Source organism: the organism of the source record quoted next, unplaced genomic scaffold (assembly GCF_019419815.1).
Source record: "Pyrus x bretschneideri cultivar Hongxiangsu unplaced genomic scaffold, Pyrus_bretschneideri_v1 Contig15, whole genome shotgun sequence".
NCBI lineage: Eukaryota > Viridiplantae > Streptophyta > Magnoliopsida > Rosales > Rosaceae > Pyrus > Pyrus x bretschneideri.
Genome location: NW_025999446.1, coordinates 1510911 through 1528387, shown reverse-complemented (window position 1 = coordinate 1528387; position 17477 = coordinate 1510911). Strand labels below are relative to the sequence as shown.

General features: G+C 36.4%; 2 protein-coding genes across 10 annotated transcripts; both read left to right on the top strand.

The window, feature by feature from the left end:
• The first annotated feature begins 1926 nt into the window (after positions 1 to 1926).
• On the top strand, positions 1927 to 5054 carry LOC103928284. Of its 9 annotated transcripts, none has more exons than XR_007256865.1 (8): positions 1927 to 2133; positions 2253 to 2275; positions 2351 to 2466; positions 3243 to 3321; positions 3493 to 3534; positions 3648 to 3693; positions 4293 to 4371; positions 4473 to 5054. XR_007256865.1 is itself a non-coding variant. In XM_048580268.1 (3 exons), exon 3 carries the CDS (start codon positions 4479 to 4481, stop codon positions 4971 to 4973), a length of 495 nt encoding a protein of 164 aa, XP_048436225.1. In that variant the 5' UTR covers positions 3335 to 3693; positions 4327 to 4371; positions 4473 to 4478; the 3' UTR covers positions 4974 to 5052. The 9 variants fall into 9 exon arrangements, 1 of the variants encoding a protein (XP_048436225.1); XR_007256863.1 differs by having other exon boundaries at positions 4327 to 4371; positions 4473 to 5053; XR_007256860.1 differs by having other exon boundaries at positions 3493 to 3693; positions 4327 to 4371.
• An 11011-nt stretch (positions 5055 to 16065) lies between these two features.
• On the top strand, positions 16066 to 17049 carry LOC125475436. The gene is made up of 2 exons (XM_048580165.1): positions 16066 to 16480; positions 16706 to 17049. The coding sequence occupies exons 1-2, from the start codon at positions 16066 to 16068 to the stop codon at positions 17047 to 17049; spliced, it is 759 nt and encodes a 252-aa protein (XP_048436122.1).
• The last annotated feature ends 428 nt before the right edge of the window (positions 17050 to 17477 follow it).

The window sequence follows — 17477 nt, the reverse complement described above, 5'->3', positions numbered from 1 at the left end:
AAAACATAAACCAGAAATATTTTTGTCAAAAAAAAAAAAAAAAAGTGTTTGCGCGACGAAGAAGTTCCATAGGTCACGCCAAGTGTCTTTGCGCGACCTCTGGGATGCGTCACGCAAAGTATCTTTGCGCGACGTCGGGTATACGTCATGCAAAGTATCTTTGCGCGATGTCAAGAGACGTGTGTCACGCAAATTGTATTTGTGTGACGTCATGTGCGTCACGCAAGGTGTTCTTAATACTTTCCCCGAGTATAAATACTTTAAATTGATGATCGAATTAGTTCATTGTATTCATATAGGGTCAAGGAGTGTAGCTGTAAAAAATCATCAAAATCGGAGTTAAAACTACCGTTAAATCATTATTTTTCATTTATAACCGTCGAAAAGTTTTGTCGCGTTACTTGATCTCTAAATGTTTTTTTTTCCCTATTTTTGGCGTATACGATCTCGAAGCATATACAAACAAGTTTGACGGTTGGATCGTTGAAACTAGTTTCGTACAATGTGTTTCCCATCAAAATGGTAGATTTACTAACACTTAGAGTTTATTAATACTTTCATTAACTATAACATAAGATTTTGTGGTATCCACTTGTGTAAATACTTTAAATTGACGATCGAATTAGTTCATTGTATTCATATAGGGTCAAGGAGTGTAGCTGTAAAAAAATAATCAAAATCGGAGTTAAAACTACCGTTAAATCGTTATTTTTCATTTATAACCGTCGAAAAGTTTTGTCGCGTTACTTGATCGCTAAATGTTTTTTTTTTCCTATTTTTGGCGTATGCGATCTCGAAGCATATACAAACAAGTTTGATGGTTGGATCGTTGAAACTAGTTTCGTACAATGTGTTTCCCATCAAAATGGTAGATTTACTAACACTTAAAAGTTTATTAATACTTTCATTAACTATAACATAAGATTTTGTGGTATCCACTTGTGTAAATACTTTAAATTGATGATCGAATTAGTTCATTGTATTCATATAGGGTCAAGGAGTGCAGCTGTAAAAAATCATCAAAATCGGAGTTAAAACTACCGTTAAATCGTTATTTTTCATTTATAACCGTCGAAAAGTTTTGTCGCGTTACTTGATCGCTAAATGTTTTTTTTTCCTATTTTTGGCGTATGCGATCTTGAAGCATATACAAACAAGTTTGACGGTTGGATCGTTGAAACTAGTTTCGTACAATGTGTTTCCCATCAAAATGGTAGATTTACTAACACTTAGAGTTTATTAATACTTTCATTAACTATAACATAAGATTTTGTGGTATCCACTTGTGTAAATACTTTAAATTGACGATCGAATTAGTTCATTGTATTCATATAGGGTCAAGGAGTGCAGCTGTAAAAAATCATCAAAATCGGAGTTAAAACTACCGTTAAATCGTTATTTTTCATTTATAACCGTCGAAAAGTTTTGTCGCGTTACTTGATCGCTAAATGTTTTTTTTTCCTATTTTTGGCGTATGCGATCTCGAAGCATATACAAACAAGTTTGACGGTTGGATCGTTGAAACTTGTTTCGTACAATGTGTTTCCCATCAAGTGCAATGGTATATGTATTTACTAAATAGATTTTAATTTATTTAATTTGTACTTATAACACTTAAGAAATTGAATGATATATATGTAAAAAAAATTATTATGGGTTTTTTTTAGAATAATATATTATTGTGGTGTTTATGTGAAATAAAAATTGAACTTGAAAGGAGTAAAGTCACATTTTTGGTAATTTTTTTAATACTTAAAAAAAAAAAAACCTTGCGCTACGCTTTAATCGTCGCGCAAAACCACTTTGCGTGACGTCAAATTGTATACCTACGTCACGCAAATTGATAATTTTGGCGGTCCACAACGAAAATTAGGCGTTTTTTTTCAAATTTTCCAAGTTTTGCAACCATATATCTTATCCTCTTTTCCTCTCGGTTTTTCTTTCCGTAGACCTCTTTTCAGACCTCTTATCCTCTTCCTCTTCCTCTTATCCTCTTCCTCTCGGTTCATCTGCTCTGCTGCTACTCTGCTACTCCGCCACCTACCCGTGCTTCCTCCCTCTTCGTCTTCTCCTCCAGCAATTTGTGCCCTTAGTTCTCAATATGATTCACAGTAAAAACCCAGAAACTTAGAGGTACGAAAATTCCAATTTTTTTTTGTGTTTTTGATTTATTTTCAGTGTTAATTTCTGATTAAATTATTATTTGTGATAAACCCACTTAGAATCTGATATGGGTTTTTCTTGGATTCCAGAGTAAAAATGTTGAAACTTAAAGGTATGAAATTTTTTATAATTTTCTGGTGCACCTGTGATTAAATAGAACCTAATTTGATTTTACCCACAAGTGCAGATCTTACCCCGCAGTGCTCAATCTAGAGAATTGGTACTCATAATCAATAAGATTCGTACGGCTTATTGGTATCAATTTTGGTTGCAGCAATGCTATTCTTGCTGAAGACCTGCCATGTAAGTGATTTAGTTTTTGCTTTTCGAATTTCTACTTTTCATGCATAATTATGAATATGTGGATGATTTGTGGGTAATATTTTCTACTTAATCTCCAATTCAAAGAGAAGGATATTGAATTGTATTATCATTTTAGTTAAAATGTGTTACCATTTTAGTTAAATATATCCCTAATTGATCTGACTAACCACCCAAAAAGGATTATCGTACAAAATGTCTGCAAATAGATCGAATACTATTAATGAAAATTAATCCTTAATGCTTCCATCTGACTACATGATAGTATTTTGTGGCTAAACATAGTTTTTACTCGATCAAATATTTGCCAACTTACATCGACAAATTCATTCTCCGTAATTTGAACATCAAAAGCCAAATCACACATGAATCCCCAAACTTTAGCTTTACCATTACTAATCCTCTTGCTAAGGGAATTTAAAAAAAAAAAATCATAAGCAAGCATGAATCTTATTATATAAGGACCTTCCAAATTTTATCAAGTGTTACATAAAGTAATATATTTTATGTGCAGAAATTCAAATCATATTAGTTGTAAATCATATTAGTTGCAGATCATGAAACAATTTCATCTTTGGTTTAGGAGAATAGGCTTGATTCAATGAGATTTGGATTCATGAGTTATAGCCATCTGAGATAGGCAATAGTGTTTGCATTCTTTAGAAAAAATTTAGGAGCTACAAAACTATGCTTTAAATTTGAGTTTTGTGATTACTATTTTTGTTCTTTATCTTACTAAAATTTTGGTAAACTTTCAGCAACTCTTGCATAGCGAAATGACTCCCACCACCCAACAAACGCAACTGCTGCAATTTCAATTGCAGTTCTTGAAGAAAGGTAAGCCTATGTTCTGTACAAAGTCTTGGATTTTTTTATATGGGGTTTTATTTTTTTGTGCTTTTTTTTGTTCTCTTGAGAATATTAATATTGTTGAGATTCAACTATTGCATAGGTTAAATTTTACTTCAAATTGTAGTAATTGTCATACAAGTTTATATTTTTGTATAGAATTGCAGACGGTTTGAATTTTGGATGGAGTTTAGAATATTTGTAAGTTGGTTCTGTTGTGGGATCTCCATGTAGCAAATTTATCCTACTTTGTATTTCTAAAATCGTAGGTTAGTTTGTCTATTGTAGCTATATAATTCTTCCATGTTTTTCAGATCATGGAGTGAGTTTCTCATGCTGAGATTGTAACCCAATCAATAAGTAAGTGAAACACAGAAGTTCTATATCTCATGTTAGTTTTGATCCATTTCTAAAAATCCTATGCATGGTACAAGAAAAACACTTCTTTGCTGCAAAGAAGAGTAAACTACTGGACAACAATGTCAAAAGTTGGGACCTAGAAAACAAGATATTTGCAAAAAAAAAAAAAAAAAAAAGGGAAATCTAATGATCAAATTCAAGAAATATTTAATCTCACAAAATTTTAAGCCAATCAGTTACGCAACCAAATCAAATTCTATGAAATTCTAGCAAAATACAACCCCCAATAGAACACAAATGAACGATAAAAAATACGAAATATCAACAACCAAATTCGGTAAAATAACAAACCACAGCGAAAAATCAAATATTTGGCGATGAATAAGATAATTTTTTACTGTGTATTATATTACATGGATGTAAATAAGATAATTTTTTCATATCAATTGTTCTTTATAGAACATAGGGATGTAAATAGATTTTGATATGGAACTAGAAAGAAGAATACCAAATGAAGCACTTATTTGTTGAGATATTTATTTTGCTTGGAAAAAAATTGAGATATTGTGGATTATTACTGACATATAGAAAACTATAAGCTTTTGATATTGGATTATTATCGACGTGTTCAAGGACGTTTACGTTCGACCTGGCAATGAGATCGCTGAGCAGCTTCATGTAAGTAGATGTAATTGTTATTATTCTTATATTTATGAATCGTTCAAATATTATTTATATTTTGTTATTAACCATTATACGTTTTTTCTTTATTATTACAGGCTACTATGGTGGAAAAGGGCGATGCTGTTCTCCAAGAAGCAACATCGCAACTTCCCTCGGAAACCCCGATGGAGGACGTCACTTTACCCGAGGATGTAGGTTTTCAGATCATGACTGAGGTCCTGGATCAAAAGTACGGTCGTCGTCATGGCAAGGTTGTTCAGGGTATGGGGAAGGCGCGGGTTCGTGAGACGGGTGCCTCTTCTTCCAAATCGACCACAGGAGAGGTCAACGCCCTGAAGGAGGAAGTGACAACCCTTAAAGGTCAGCTTGCAGCCCAGGACGAGCAGATAAAGGCCCAAAGTGAGCAGATGAGGGCCCAAAGCGAGCATATAAAGGCGGAGAACGAGCAGATGAGAGCTGAGAACGAACAGATGAGAGCCCAGATGAGTATGATTGTACAGGCCTTAGCGGTGTCCGGTCTCCAAATCCAGCTGCCAGCACCTGATCTTACTCCACCTTCGACCTCCCAGCCACCTCACTTACCCAATACCCAGTAGTTTTCAAACCTAGAAGACTACTTGTTGTAGTTTTTTCTTTTTTTGTTTAGACATCTTGTATGCACATTTTCATATATATGGTTTATAATTAATTTTTTTCTTGGTTTATTGTTTATTGTTTAGAATAATTACAATATTTATTAAAAAAAAATATTAATAAATCAAAAATATTTTTGTCAAAAAAATTTAAAAAAAATAAAAACATAAAAATTTGCGCGACGAAGAAGTTCCATAGGTCACACAAAGTGGGTTTGCGTGACGTAGGTATGTGTCACGCAAAGTGTCTTTGAGTGATGCCAACCGACTTTGCGTGACTCATCCTACGTCACGCCAACCCACTTTGCGTGACGCATCATACGTCACGCCAACCCACTTTGCGTGACGCACACCTACGTCACGCCACCCACTTTGCGTGACGCATGTTACGTCACACCAACACACTTTGCGTGATGCACACCTACGTCACACCAGCCCACTTTGCGTGACGCATGTTACTACGTCACGCAAAGACACTTTGCGTGACGTATGTAACTTCTTCGTCGCGCAAAACCTTCTTTCACAGGCGTGGCGCGACGCCTATCGCGCGACGAAGGTTCGTCACGCAAATTTTTGCGCGACGTTTTTTTGACTTTGCGCGACGAAGGACCTACGTCACCCAAAGTATTTTTTGTACTAGTGTGTAGATTGTCGTAGTGGTGTCCTTATAAGAATAAAGGGAAACATATCATTGCCTCAAAATATCTCACATCGAATAAAAATGAAGGATTGGTATGCATGAACTTTTGGGTATCCTTCACTTACAAGTTTGTTTGTGAGGACAAGTTTTACTCATAAATTATTTTAATTTAATTTGCATCAAAATTTGATTCTTTGATTTACAGCACACCTTATGGCATCAATAATTTTCTCAAACTACGTATTTTTTCAAGACTCAAGATCCAAATCTAAGAAGTCTGTAACATTATGAATATTATATACAGAGACAAATCGACAACCATTACCACTTTAGATTCCAAATGGATAAAGAGTACCGTGGAGCCTAAAATAATCTCAAAAATTCTAGAGGCGACACGTGAATTTTTGCTTTAAAAAGACAATATTTCCCTCGTTAAATAGGCAGACTTCCAAGATATTCCTACGCATAGCTCAGCGCCCCCTGAAGGTCTAAGTAGTTGAATAAGACAACTCACTTGCCCATGGCAAGGAAAAGCCAAAGACATTAAAGATAAGGGTTAATTATCAAATCCTATCTTTAATACATTCACAATTAAAGATTGACTCCATTCAAGTAAGTGATCCATATTTAAGTCAATCAAAGATATTTACAACATTATTTCAAGATATTATTTCCTATTTAATATTTTGAGAATATTCTCTCTGTAAACCTTGGCCAATAGGATGCCATCATGTGTAGGGTAAAATCTTAACACTATGGCCGATCACTCCCCTGTATATACCTCCATCTCTACCAAATTTCGGTCAGCTTTTGCTACCCCTAAAAACCCTAAACACAGACTTTTTTCAGAGAAACTAACTTAGGCATCGGAGATCCATTGGCCTAACCTCCTCCCCCTATCCTCGTGGGAGCATGAGGCTTAGGTCTCTAATCAAAGGTATTGATTGTCTTTGATCAAAGGTATTGATTGTCTTTGATCAAATGTGTTGATTGTTTTGCAGGTGCATTTTAGTTCATTTGTAAAAGTATGGATATGAAACGAAATGATGTACAATCCCATCATCCAAATTAGGGATTTATTCAATTATTTAATGATAATGCTTGTGTTTCCTACAGAGAGGTTTACTTATCTCTCATTTATGATTAACAAACCTTTATCACCATCTAAATATCATATCTTCAAAAGATCATTCAATTTAGAGATCCTTTGGTCATCGATACATGTTATACTAATAAACGGTTTTGGTAACAAGTAACATCCTCAAGATGAACCATTCATATGTTTAATCCATATGAATAGCTAAAAGATCTCGAAATGAAATAATTTTTTGTAGATATGATATTTAGATGTTGATGAAAATAATAAACAATTCTGTTTATGATGTTTGGATGGTAAAGATTCATTATTCATAAGTAGAGGTAAAGTAAGTCATCCCACTGGGGACACAAACATTATCCATTATTTAATGTACAATATTATAAACCACTACGAGGTGGCCTAGTGGTTGGGGAAGAATTTCAGGCCCATCTTTTGCACGACATGTCTTAGGTTCGATTCTTGGCATTGGGGTGAATCACATGATGGTGGTCGGGGGAAGACTAAAATGCCTATGTGAGTCTTCTTGGCCTTTGAAAGGGTGGACAGTTGTGACGAAGCCACCCTGTCACATCTGGCCTGGGCCCTACCATATCCCGGGCTCAACTCTACTGTAGCATGATATTGTTTGCTTTGGGCCCTGACCACACCCTCACAATTTTGTTTCTGGGAATTCACACGAGAACTTCCCAGTGGGTCATCCATCCTAGGAATGCTCTCGTGCGAACTCGCTTAACTTCGAAGTTCCGATGGAACCCGAAGCCAGTGAGCTCCCAAAAGGCCTCGTGCTAGGTAGAGATAAGAATATACATATAAGGCTTATAGGATCCACTCCCTTGGGCGATGTGGGATGTTACAATCCACCCCCTTTAGGGGCCCGACGTCCTCGTCGGCACACATTCGGCCAAGGATTGACTCTGATACCAAATTGTCACATCCCAGCCCAGGCCCCCACCACATCCCAGGCTTGACTCCACTGTAGCATGATATTGTCTGCTTTGGGCCCTGACCACGCCCTCACGGTTTTGTTTTTGGGAACTCACACGAGATTTTCCCAGTGGGTCACCCATCTTGGGAATGCTCTCACACGAACTCTCTTAACTTCGGAGTTCCGATGGAACCCGAAACTAGTGAGCTCCCAAAAGGCCTCGTGTTAGGTAGAAATGAGAATATACATATAAGGCTTACAGGATCCACTCCCCTAGGCGATATAGGATGTTACACACCCGTTGATTTTTTATTTTTTATAAATATAATATCAAAAAGAAATATTATTATGTTAGTAATTACTTTCTGATAAAAAATGATAACAATCTATTCAAGTAGTAGTTACCTTTATTTGGTTTTGGTTAGAAATATCTGTTTTGACTAATACATAAGTGAAGATAATAATTTGCGCAGTGAGTTTTATATCTAAATCATAACTAATCATAAAACAATGATAAAAGTATGAGAGTAAATATGTAACCCTCATATTTGTTGATGTTAATATCTAATAAGGTTGACAATGGTGGTTTTTAGGATTTTAAGATGTGAATATTAGGGGTTTTGATTTTGGGCCTGATATCCAGTAAATGGTTAGTGATGAAATTGATATAGAGATATATAGTGGTTCACTCATAATCGGGTACATCCATTGTAGTAATATTATGTATTTGCATGAGGTTACAAATATTACATGAAAGGAAAAGAAGCATTCAGCTTAATATGCAATAGGGAGATTTGGAAATGGGAATATGATGTAGGCTTCTTGCAGTCGGTATCTGAACCAGGATGGTCTAAGAAATTTCTACTGTTACTTGAGGTTTGACACTTGAACCCCTTTCCTATATTTCCCTCTTATTTTATATAATGGTTAGCCAATTTCTAACCAGTGCCTTTCCATGTGTTGTGATGTCATTGCCTGCCCTGATCTGAACCTTTCATGTGCTTAAAACACTTTTCTCCCCTCAACACCAGGATCTATTAGGCTAGATTCCTTAGCCTTTGTCAGGGGTTAGTGGTCGGTAATGCTTTGAGGTGGTGGCTGGGGGACAAGGATTCTTGCTGGATTCACTTTGTGGGCATTAGGGGGATCTTGTAATCATGTCCGTTCATCGTACTCTTTATATTCAATTTAAAATTTAAAATTTAAAATGATTTCGGACCGCACGATGTACGATGAACGGACATGATTACAAGATTCCACGAATCCCCAGAAAGAAGATCCGACGAGGATCATTTTTTATGGCTGGTCTCGATCTATGGCAATATGTGTTAAATGTGGTGCCAAGCACGAATTTCTTTTCTAATCATGTTAAGGATGTCTTTTTGGGATTTTCATATGGCTCAGACCTATTTATTGGATATGGGTTTCTGTTACGTTTTTATAATGGGTCATTGAAAAATGATTCTATCATTTGTTAACAAGTCCCCCAACTCGTTATCCAAGAATTTCCTCTTGATATAGAGTTTTTCCCAAAAAGAACATGGCCTTTCTTAACATATCACATTATAAAAAAGTGCTACCTTGAGGTGCACTGGTCTGTATATTTCTGGATGTGATCAGTATGCCAGTACCCCAACTCCATATGCCTATAAAGGGATCTTTTCCGGATCCTTTCCTCCAAATCCTAGGGATCCACCAATCCAAGCCATTGAAATTTGATCTAGCAGCTACAAATAGGGGTTCACTTTAAAAGTTATAATAACTTTAACTGTTGGATCAAATTTCAATGACGCGGATTAGTGGATCCTTAGGCTTAGAAGGAAGGGATTCAGAGAGGATCCATTTCCTAACCTAATGAAATGCAGTAGAGGTACAGGTCAAGAAAGAGCGATCGGTGTGATGTGATGTTTGGTGAGTGGTGGCTGATGGTACAAGCATTAAAGGTCCGGTCATTTCGTCTTCCCACAATTTTTAATTTGTCCATGGATATGGTGATCTGGTTGAGTTGGGCCCCAAACAGTTGGACGATCGAGATTAACTTTCAAGTGTGAAATAAAAAGGAGTAGGAAGAGAGAAAATGCTTAATTTTGCCATTGGAAGAGAAGCATGGTAGACAAAAGAAAGAAAAATGGGAGTGTTTGTGCGAAGGACCTGCATGCAGAGCTAAACACCTTTGATCAGAAAAATTTGGTAAGTCTTCTTCCCTTGTTTTGAATCAAATGTAATGTACTGAAACTTTGAATTTGTTGGTTGGCTCGAGGAAGGAGACTGCCAATGGACAGTGTAAATTAATGGGTTTGTGTTGGATGATCATTGTGAGCATAGGCCGAAGTTCTTTGCAGTGTTATGGGGAGGAAATAGTGTTTTAATTGGTGAACAAACAACTGTGGTGCAAGGAAGGATGAAAAATAATGTTAGGGTTTGGTATAGAAACTCAAGACTTTCTCTGAAAGCTTTTCTTAGAGAGTAAGAAAAGCATGTTTCTCATTAATTAACAAATGACGAATACAACCACTAATATATAGCCTTTGACTATTCTCTCTCTAACTAACCAAAACAGATTATCTGTCTAACTAACCAAAACAAAATACTTTACAACACACCTATAAAAAACTAATAAGCATATGTTGTTATGACTTGGCATCTTCATCTTTACACCCCATCAAGCCAAACTTGGAAAAAGGCAGGATTCCAAGTGAGAGCTTGGATTGTATAAATTGAAACATGGATTTAGACAAGGACTTTGTATGAATATCAGTAATCTAATCCTGACTGCACACATATTGGACTTTGATTAAGTTGGCAAGAACCAATTCCTGGATATAGTGATAATCTATTTCAACATGGTTAATATGAGCATGAAAAATAGGATTAGAAGCAAGAGATATGGCTGAAATGTTATCACACCAGAGAATGGGTTTAACAATCATGGGAAAACCAAAATCTGTCAACACTTTGCATATCCAAGTAATCTTTGTTATAGTTTGAGCCAAAGACCTATGCTTTGCCCCAGTGGATGAATGAGCCACTACGGTTTGTTTCTTTGCACACCAACTAATCAAGTTAGAACCTAGAAAGGCACAAAAACCCTTAGTGGATCTTTTATGAAATGTGCAGTTAGCCCAATCTGCATTCGAGGAGGCAAAAAGATGTAAAAGACTTTGTTTGAATAGAAGACCTTGAGATATTGTGCCCTTGAGGAATCTTAAAATCCTCTTGGCTGCTTGCATATGTGTAATTGTTAGTGCATGCATAAACTCTCACACCTGATTTACAGCAAAAGAAATATCAGGTCTGGTTCAAGTGAGGTATTGCAAACCACCAACTAGAGATCGATATTTAGTGGGATTAGGTAACAATTCACCACCGTGATCCAACTTTGCAGAATTGAGAGGTGTACAACAGGGTTTAGCTCCATCCATATTAGTCTTTTGTAAGAGATCAAGTAAATACTTGCCTTGATGCATAAAAAAATTGTCTTTGGTTCTATGAACTTCCAAGCCCAAAAAGTAGTGTAAGGGTCCTAAGTCGTTGACTGGAAATAGGGTACTCAACTATTGAATAAGTTGTTGGCAGAGAGAAGCATTGAGACCTTTGATGAGAATATCATCAACATAAAGGAGTACAATGACCAAGGTTGGAACTTTAAGAACAAACAGAGAGGCATCAAAAGATGATTGAGTAAAACCAAGAGATTTGAAAGCCTGAAACAACTTATCAAACCAGGCCCTAAGGCTTGTTTAAGACCATACAAAGATTTCTTGAGCTTACACATATGATTTAGAAGAGATGGATCTTGAAACCAAGAGGCTGCACCATGAACACTTCTTATTTTAAATCCCTATGAAGGAAAGCATTGCTAATATCTAACTAATTAAGGAACCGGTTGAATTGCACAGCAAATGTTAATTAGATTCTGATGGTGATAGGTTTAGCTACAGGGTTGAATGTTTCTTTATAATATAAACCTTCCTTCTGGTGAAAGCTTTTGGCAACAAGCCGGGCTTTGTATCTTTCAATGGAGCCATCAGGTTCTTTTTAATTCTAAATACCCATTTGTAGCCAACAACATTATGAGAGAATGTATAAGGGACAAGAGTCCAAGTACCTGTAGACTGAAGAGCATTGAATTCATTTTGCATTGTTAATCTCCAATTTGCAGATTTTGAAGCTTGCAAATATGTTGTAGGAATCACTTCGATGGAAGAAGGAATAAGATGTTTAGTTGCATTGAATGCCTTTGGTTTATAAATGCCATTCTTAGACCTTGTCGTCATGGGGTGTACATTTTAAACTTCTTGTATATGTGGAACTTGTTGCACAGAAAAATGATTAAATTCTGTGGTGTCACTTGGCACAATTGAAGCAGTGGAGGTAGGTTCAATACAAATTGGAAGAGGAGTTGAAGCACAAGATGGAGCATTAGATGAAATGCATGAGGTAGAGAAAACTCCAAATCATTAGGCTGAGATGTAGAGGAAGAAACAGAAGACACAGGTGATGGAAATGTAGTCTCATCAAAGACTACATGTCTTGAAATATAAACCCTTTGTGTTTATGCGTCCAGACATCTATAACCTTTATGTTGTAGGCTATATCCCAAGAAAATACATCTTTTACTTTTCCTATCAAGTTTGGAGGACACATAAGGTTTTAACTATGGAAAGCACAAACAATCAATGACTTTGAGCCTTGAGTAATCTGGAACTGTATGAAATAATAACTCCCAAGGTGATTGTGAAATCCCAGAGATTGGCAATCTGTTAATGAGATATAATGCAGTAGTGAAGGCTTCAACCCAGTATTGGTAAGGAACATGAGATTGAACCAATAAAGTTTTAGTTGTCTCAACTAGATGTCGATGTTTCCTTTCTACATAACCTTTTTGTTCTGGTGTGTGTAGACAACTTAATTGATGAAGAATGCCATGAGTTTGAAGATATGATTTAAAAGAGAGACCTGTAAACTCACCCCTTGAATCAGAACGTACAGTTTTGATTGTATTTCCAATTGTGTTTTCTACATAGTTTTTAAAAGTACAAAAGTAGACTACACTTGAGACTTGAGCTTTAAAGGAAACATCCAACTATACTTGCTGAAATCATCAACTATGAAAAGATAGTACTTAAATCCACTCACTAGAGTTACAGGAGCAGGACCCTATAAATCACAATGTAACAATCCTAAGCTATGGGTAGTTGATGATGTGGAAGAACCAAATGGTAACTTGTGATTCTTTGCTATAGTACACTCAGAGCAAAATAAATCCACAGTTGATCTTCCTTTGACTGCAAGTTTATTAATAGATAATAGTCTATGAAATATAGAAGAAGAGGGATAGCCTAGTTGACTGTGCCAGAGCCGGATAGGAGCTTGAACACTCACCAGAGCATGAGAATAGTTGGATGAGGATAAACCAGGGGAAGAAGAGCTTTGCAAAGGATAAAAATCATCCTTAACTAGACCCTGCAAAAACGTCTTCCCTATAGAACAATCCTTTACACTGGATCCATCAGAATCAAGAGTCAATGCACATTAGTTATCTTTTACAAACTGATAAGTAGACAACAGATTATGCTTCATTTTTGGAACATGAAGAACATTGCACAATTTAAAGGCAGCATTAGAGGTATGCAATGAAGAAAAACCAATATGTTGTATGGACAGACCTATACCATCACCAATGTAGACTTTGTCCTCTCCAGTGTATGGTGTAGGTGAAATGATATTGGCAATGTTATTTGTGATATGACAAATGGCACCAAAGTTAATAAGACAAGAAGGGGATAGGTTGGAGCTGTAATGTGCACACATGGCTGTGAATTTTGCAGGTGGAATTCTTCCCGAAAAGTCAGGATTCATGCAATTAAAGCAATCAATGGCTTCATGACTGGTGGAACCACAAATCTGACAGATGATATAATTTCCAATGAAATTAGAACCACGAAACCCTTGATTCTAACCTCAGTTTGAAGAATTTCCATGAAAATTACCTCGAGAACCACGATTGTTATTGGTGAACTGATGTCCTCAATTGCTCTTTCGTCCATGATTAGAGTGAAATCGAGAAGAATTTTGATGTGAGAATTGATTCTGAATGGCAAGTGCTTGAGGCGGTGATGTGGGAAGCAGAGGTGTTTGTGATTGCACTGAGAATGCCTAAAACGGTTCAGTAGTGGATGAGATATTCTTGTGACGAGACATGAAGAGTTCTTTTGTGAGAAGAATGCTATGTAATTCATCCAAAGAAGTGGAAGGCATGCGAAGCATGAGTGAATCAATGAAAGATTCGAACTCATTTGGTAAGCCAGCTAGTGTTGCCGCCATTAAATCACGATTGGAGATCGGTGCTCCAGTTGTAGAGAGAGACTCAGAGATCTCTTTCAATTATTGCAGATATTCGGACATGGATTGATAGCCTTTTCTATATGGCTTGGAGACGAGATCGAAGTTGATGAATATGATCATAAAAAACACCACCAAAACGTTGCTCAAGCTTGATCCAGAGATCGCGAGAGGAAAATACACTAACAGTAAAGAGAATTACATATTCATAAAGTGTAGAATTCAACCAGATCAGAAGATTTGATCTTTCTCATACCAGAGGTTAAATGTAAGGTTTATAGAGTGATCTGGGAGAAAGGGAGGTGGACACACCTCAGTTCCATCAACAATTCCAATAAGCTTATAGCGACGAAAAATCGGTGCAAACAGTGCACGCCATGGAAGGGAGTTGGAGCGTTTAAGCTTGATTGGCCATACTCCCAATGTTCTGAATCGTAAAAGATGTATACGAATTTGATGAATTTGTGAAATTAAGGTTTTGAGAAGAGGAATTGGGGACTGGATGTTGAAGCGATTCATGTTGAGATGATGAATCAGAAGGAGAAGCCATGGCAACAGAGATGAAAATTCTTAAAGATAATCAAGAAATCAAAGATGTGTAACGAAGACGATGAGGATCGAGAATGCCGGAAGGTAGGAGGCGAATGATACCATATAGAAACTTAAGACTTTCTCTGGAAGCTTTTCTTAGAACGTAAGAAAAGTATGTTTCTCATTAATTAACAAATGAAGAATACAACCATTAATGTATAGCCTTTGACTATTCTCTCTCTAACTAACCAAAACATAATACTTTACAACACACCTATAACAAACTAATAACCATAAGTTGTTATGACTTGGCATATTCATCTTTATTTGGGTGGCTGAAGTTGTTTGTGAGATAATATCGAATTTTTTTACGAACTACACTTGTTTTACTTGCCCATGTTTGTGTGTCTTTTTGTGTATAGGAAACTGGTAGGCGGAGAAAAGTTGAGTATTCCATTTATGTTAAAAATGTTGAGTGCAAGTTCAACGTCCAAAAATAAACGAAGAAGGGAAGGTCTGTCAGTGCTGGCAGTGATATAGACTTGGAAGTGTTCAAGGATGCAATCGACGCTTTGTTGAGAATTAAGCTGCATACTAAGCTTAAATCAACCTGCAGATGACAATCCTGCAGATTGAAAGTGAAGAGAATGAAGAATTCGAAGAGATAAAGAACTTGCCTTTTTTAGAAATAGCCGTTAGCTTTAAAGTTGTAACAGCTAGTTTTATTTCCTATTTTAGAAACCTACACCACTGTTATTCTTATCTGTTTGGGATGTACTGTGTTATTCGATCCTCCTTCAAGTGGAAGGATCGTAGCCTCCGATGACCTGAATGGCTGGAGATGAGTCCTTGATCCCTGAAAATAGGATCTGAGCATTTGACTAATTAGAAGAATATAGGCTTGTATTCTTTGAGTTTTTCACATAGAAAAAATACTGAACATTCTCATTTTCTTAGTGTTCTTCCTTTTCTGCATAGATTTTTTGGTTTAAAGTTTCAATCTTTGTTTGTTAATCAATGTAAAACATAAAGTTTGATACCATTTCAACATGGTATCAGAGCTTTAGGTCTGATTCCAGAGAGGGCGTAAATTGTGAGAGAGGTTCTTTCTGAAAAATTCCTAGAAGGGATAAAGGTGGTTCCTTTATTGGTTGGTTCACTGATATTGACTAAGAAAATGGTGGGATTAGGTTTTTCAAGTGGAGATTTACGAACTCCACAGTTTGATAGTGCAAACTACAATTTTTGGGCTATCAAAATGGAGACTATCCTCCTAGCACATGATCTATGGGATGTAGTAGAGATCAAAGTACAACCGCAACCGATTCTTGAGGAGGAAGAAGGCTCTGGAGATGAAGAAAGTGAGGCTGAATAAGTTTCAGTGGAAGCACCCACCATCTCCAGAGAAGACAAAATCAAAAACACCAAGGTGCTGAGTGTCATTCAAGGAGCGATAACTGATGAGCTCTTCCCTCGCATTAGAAACGAAAAGACTGCAAAAAGGGCTTGGGATATTATGAGAAAAGAGTTCAGAGGAGATAAAAATGTAAGAGCTGTAAAACTTCAAGCAGTTAGGGCAGATTTTGAGTATATGAGAATGACAGATGGTGAAAACCTAGATGACTATTTGGCTAGGTTTTTTGGAATTGTGAATAATTTGAAATCACTTGGTGAAGATGTGTTTGAAAAAATGATTGTGCAAAAACTATTGATCAGTCTAAGTAGAAGGTATAAGTCCATTATGTCTATCATTAAGGAAACTCGAGATCTGGATACTATTAAAGTTGAAGAAGTCATTGCATCCATCAAAGTCTATGATAAAAGGGAAGACTTGCATGATGAAAGGGATAAATTGATAGAAACTGGGAAAGTCTTTAGTAGCCTCAAAGTTGGCAATAACCAAGCCACTGGTACTTACAAAGGTTCACAGAGTAAGCCAAATCAAAAGTGGCAGGGACAATACAAAAAGGGATCAAATTGGTCTTAAAGTGGAAACTTGAACAACAATAATGGCTCAAGCTGGAACAACAGTTCTGGAGGAAATTGGAACAATAGGTTCAATTCACAGAACAAGCAAGGGAGTAGTAATCAAAGTGGTGTGAAACCACAGTGTCAAGTTTGTCAGAAATATCATTTTGGTGTGTGCAAATACAAAGGAAAAGCCAAGTGTGGAAAATGCAACCGGTTTGGTCATATTGCAAATGACTATGATAGTCATAAGCAAGTAGCTAATTGTGCAAAGGAAGAAGAAGTAACCACAGGAACCATGTTCTATGCTTGTCACTCTTCAATTATGCAAGATAGAAGTGTATGGTTTGTGGACATTGCCTGCAGCAACTACATGACATCTCAGGAGTCTGTGTTAATAAACATTGACATATCTATAACTTGTAAAGTTAAAATGGGCACTAGAGATCTTGTACAAGCAATTGGGAAAGGCACTCTAGTGGTTAAAACTCAGCGTGGGAAAAGATATATAAATGAAGTGTTGTTACAGTAAGATATTGAACAATTTCGATTACGAAAAAGTTACAGTAAAGATATTGAACAGTTTCGATTACGAAAAAGTTACAGTAAAGATATTGAACAATTTCTATAGGGATGACTTTCAAGTGAAGAGTAAGATATTGAACAGTTTCGATTACAAAAAAGTTACAGTAAAGATACATTATTTGGGCTTAGGGATGAGCTCATCCCTCAAGAGGGGAATGCAAACTTTGCATTATCCTTCATTTATGATAATACTTGTGTTTCCCCATAGGGAAATGCATATATTCCACCTTTTACGGATAACGTAATTTCACTTTATAATCGTAACCGTTCAACTTCTTAGCCTTGATTTGAAGATCATCCCTACAATAAATAAATAAATAACTTATTCGAATCGGATATCGTTTAGTCACTCAAATGTATCAAATAAATGAACGG

What these genes read in the sequence shown, in the direction of transcription:
- LOC103928284 (XM_048580268.1), top strand. Translation starts at nt 4,479, where the DNA reads ATGGTGGAAAAGGGCGATGCTGTTCTCCAAGAAGCAACATCGCAACTT.
- LOC125475436 (XM_048580165.1), top strand. Translation starts at nt 16,066, where the DNA reads ATGAGAAAAGAGTTCAGAGGAGATAAAAATGTAAGAGCTGTAAAACTT. An exon ending in TACTTACAAAGGTTCACAGA is followed by an intron (nt 16,481 to 16,705) that starts GTAAGCCAAATC and finishes GCAAATACAAAG; the next exon opens with GAAAAGCCAAGTGTGGAAAA.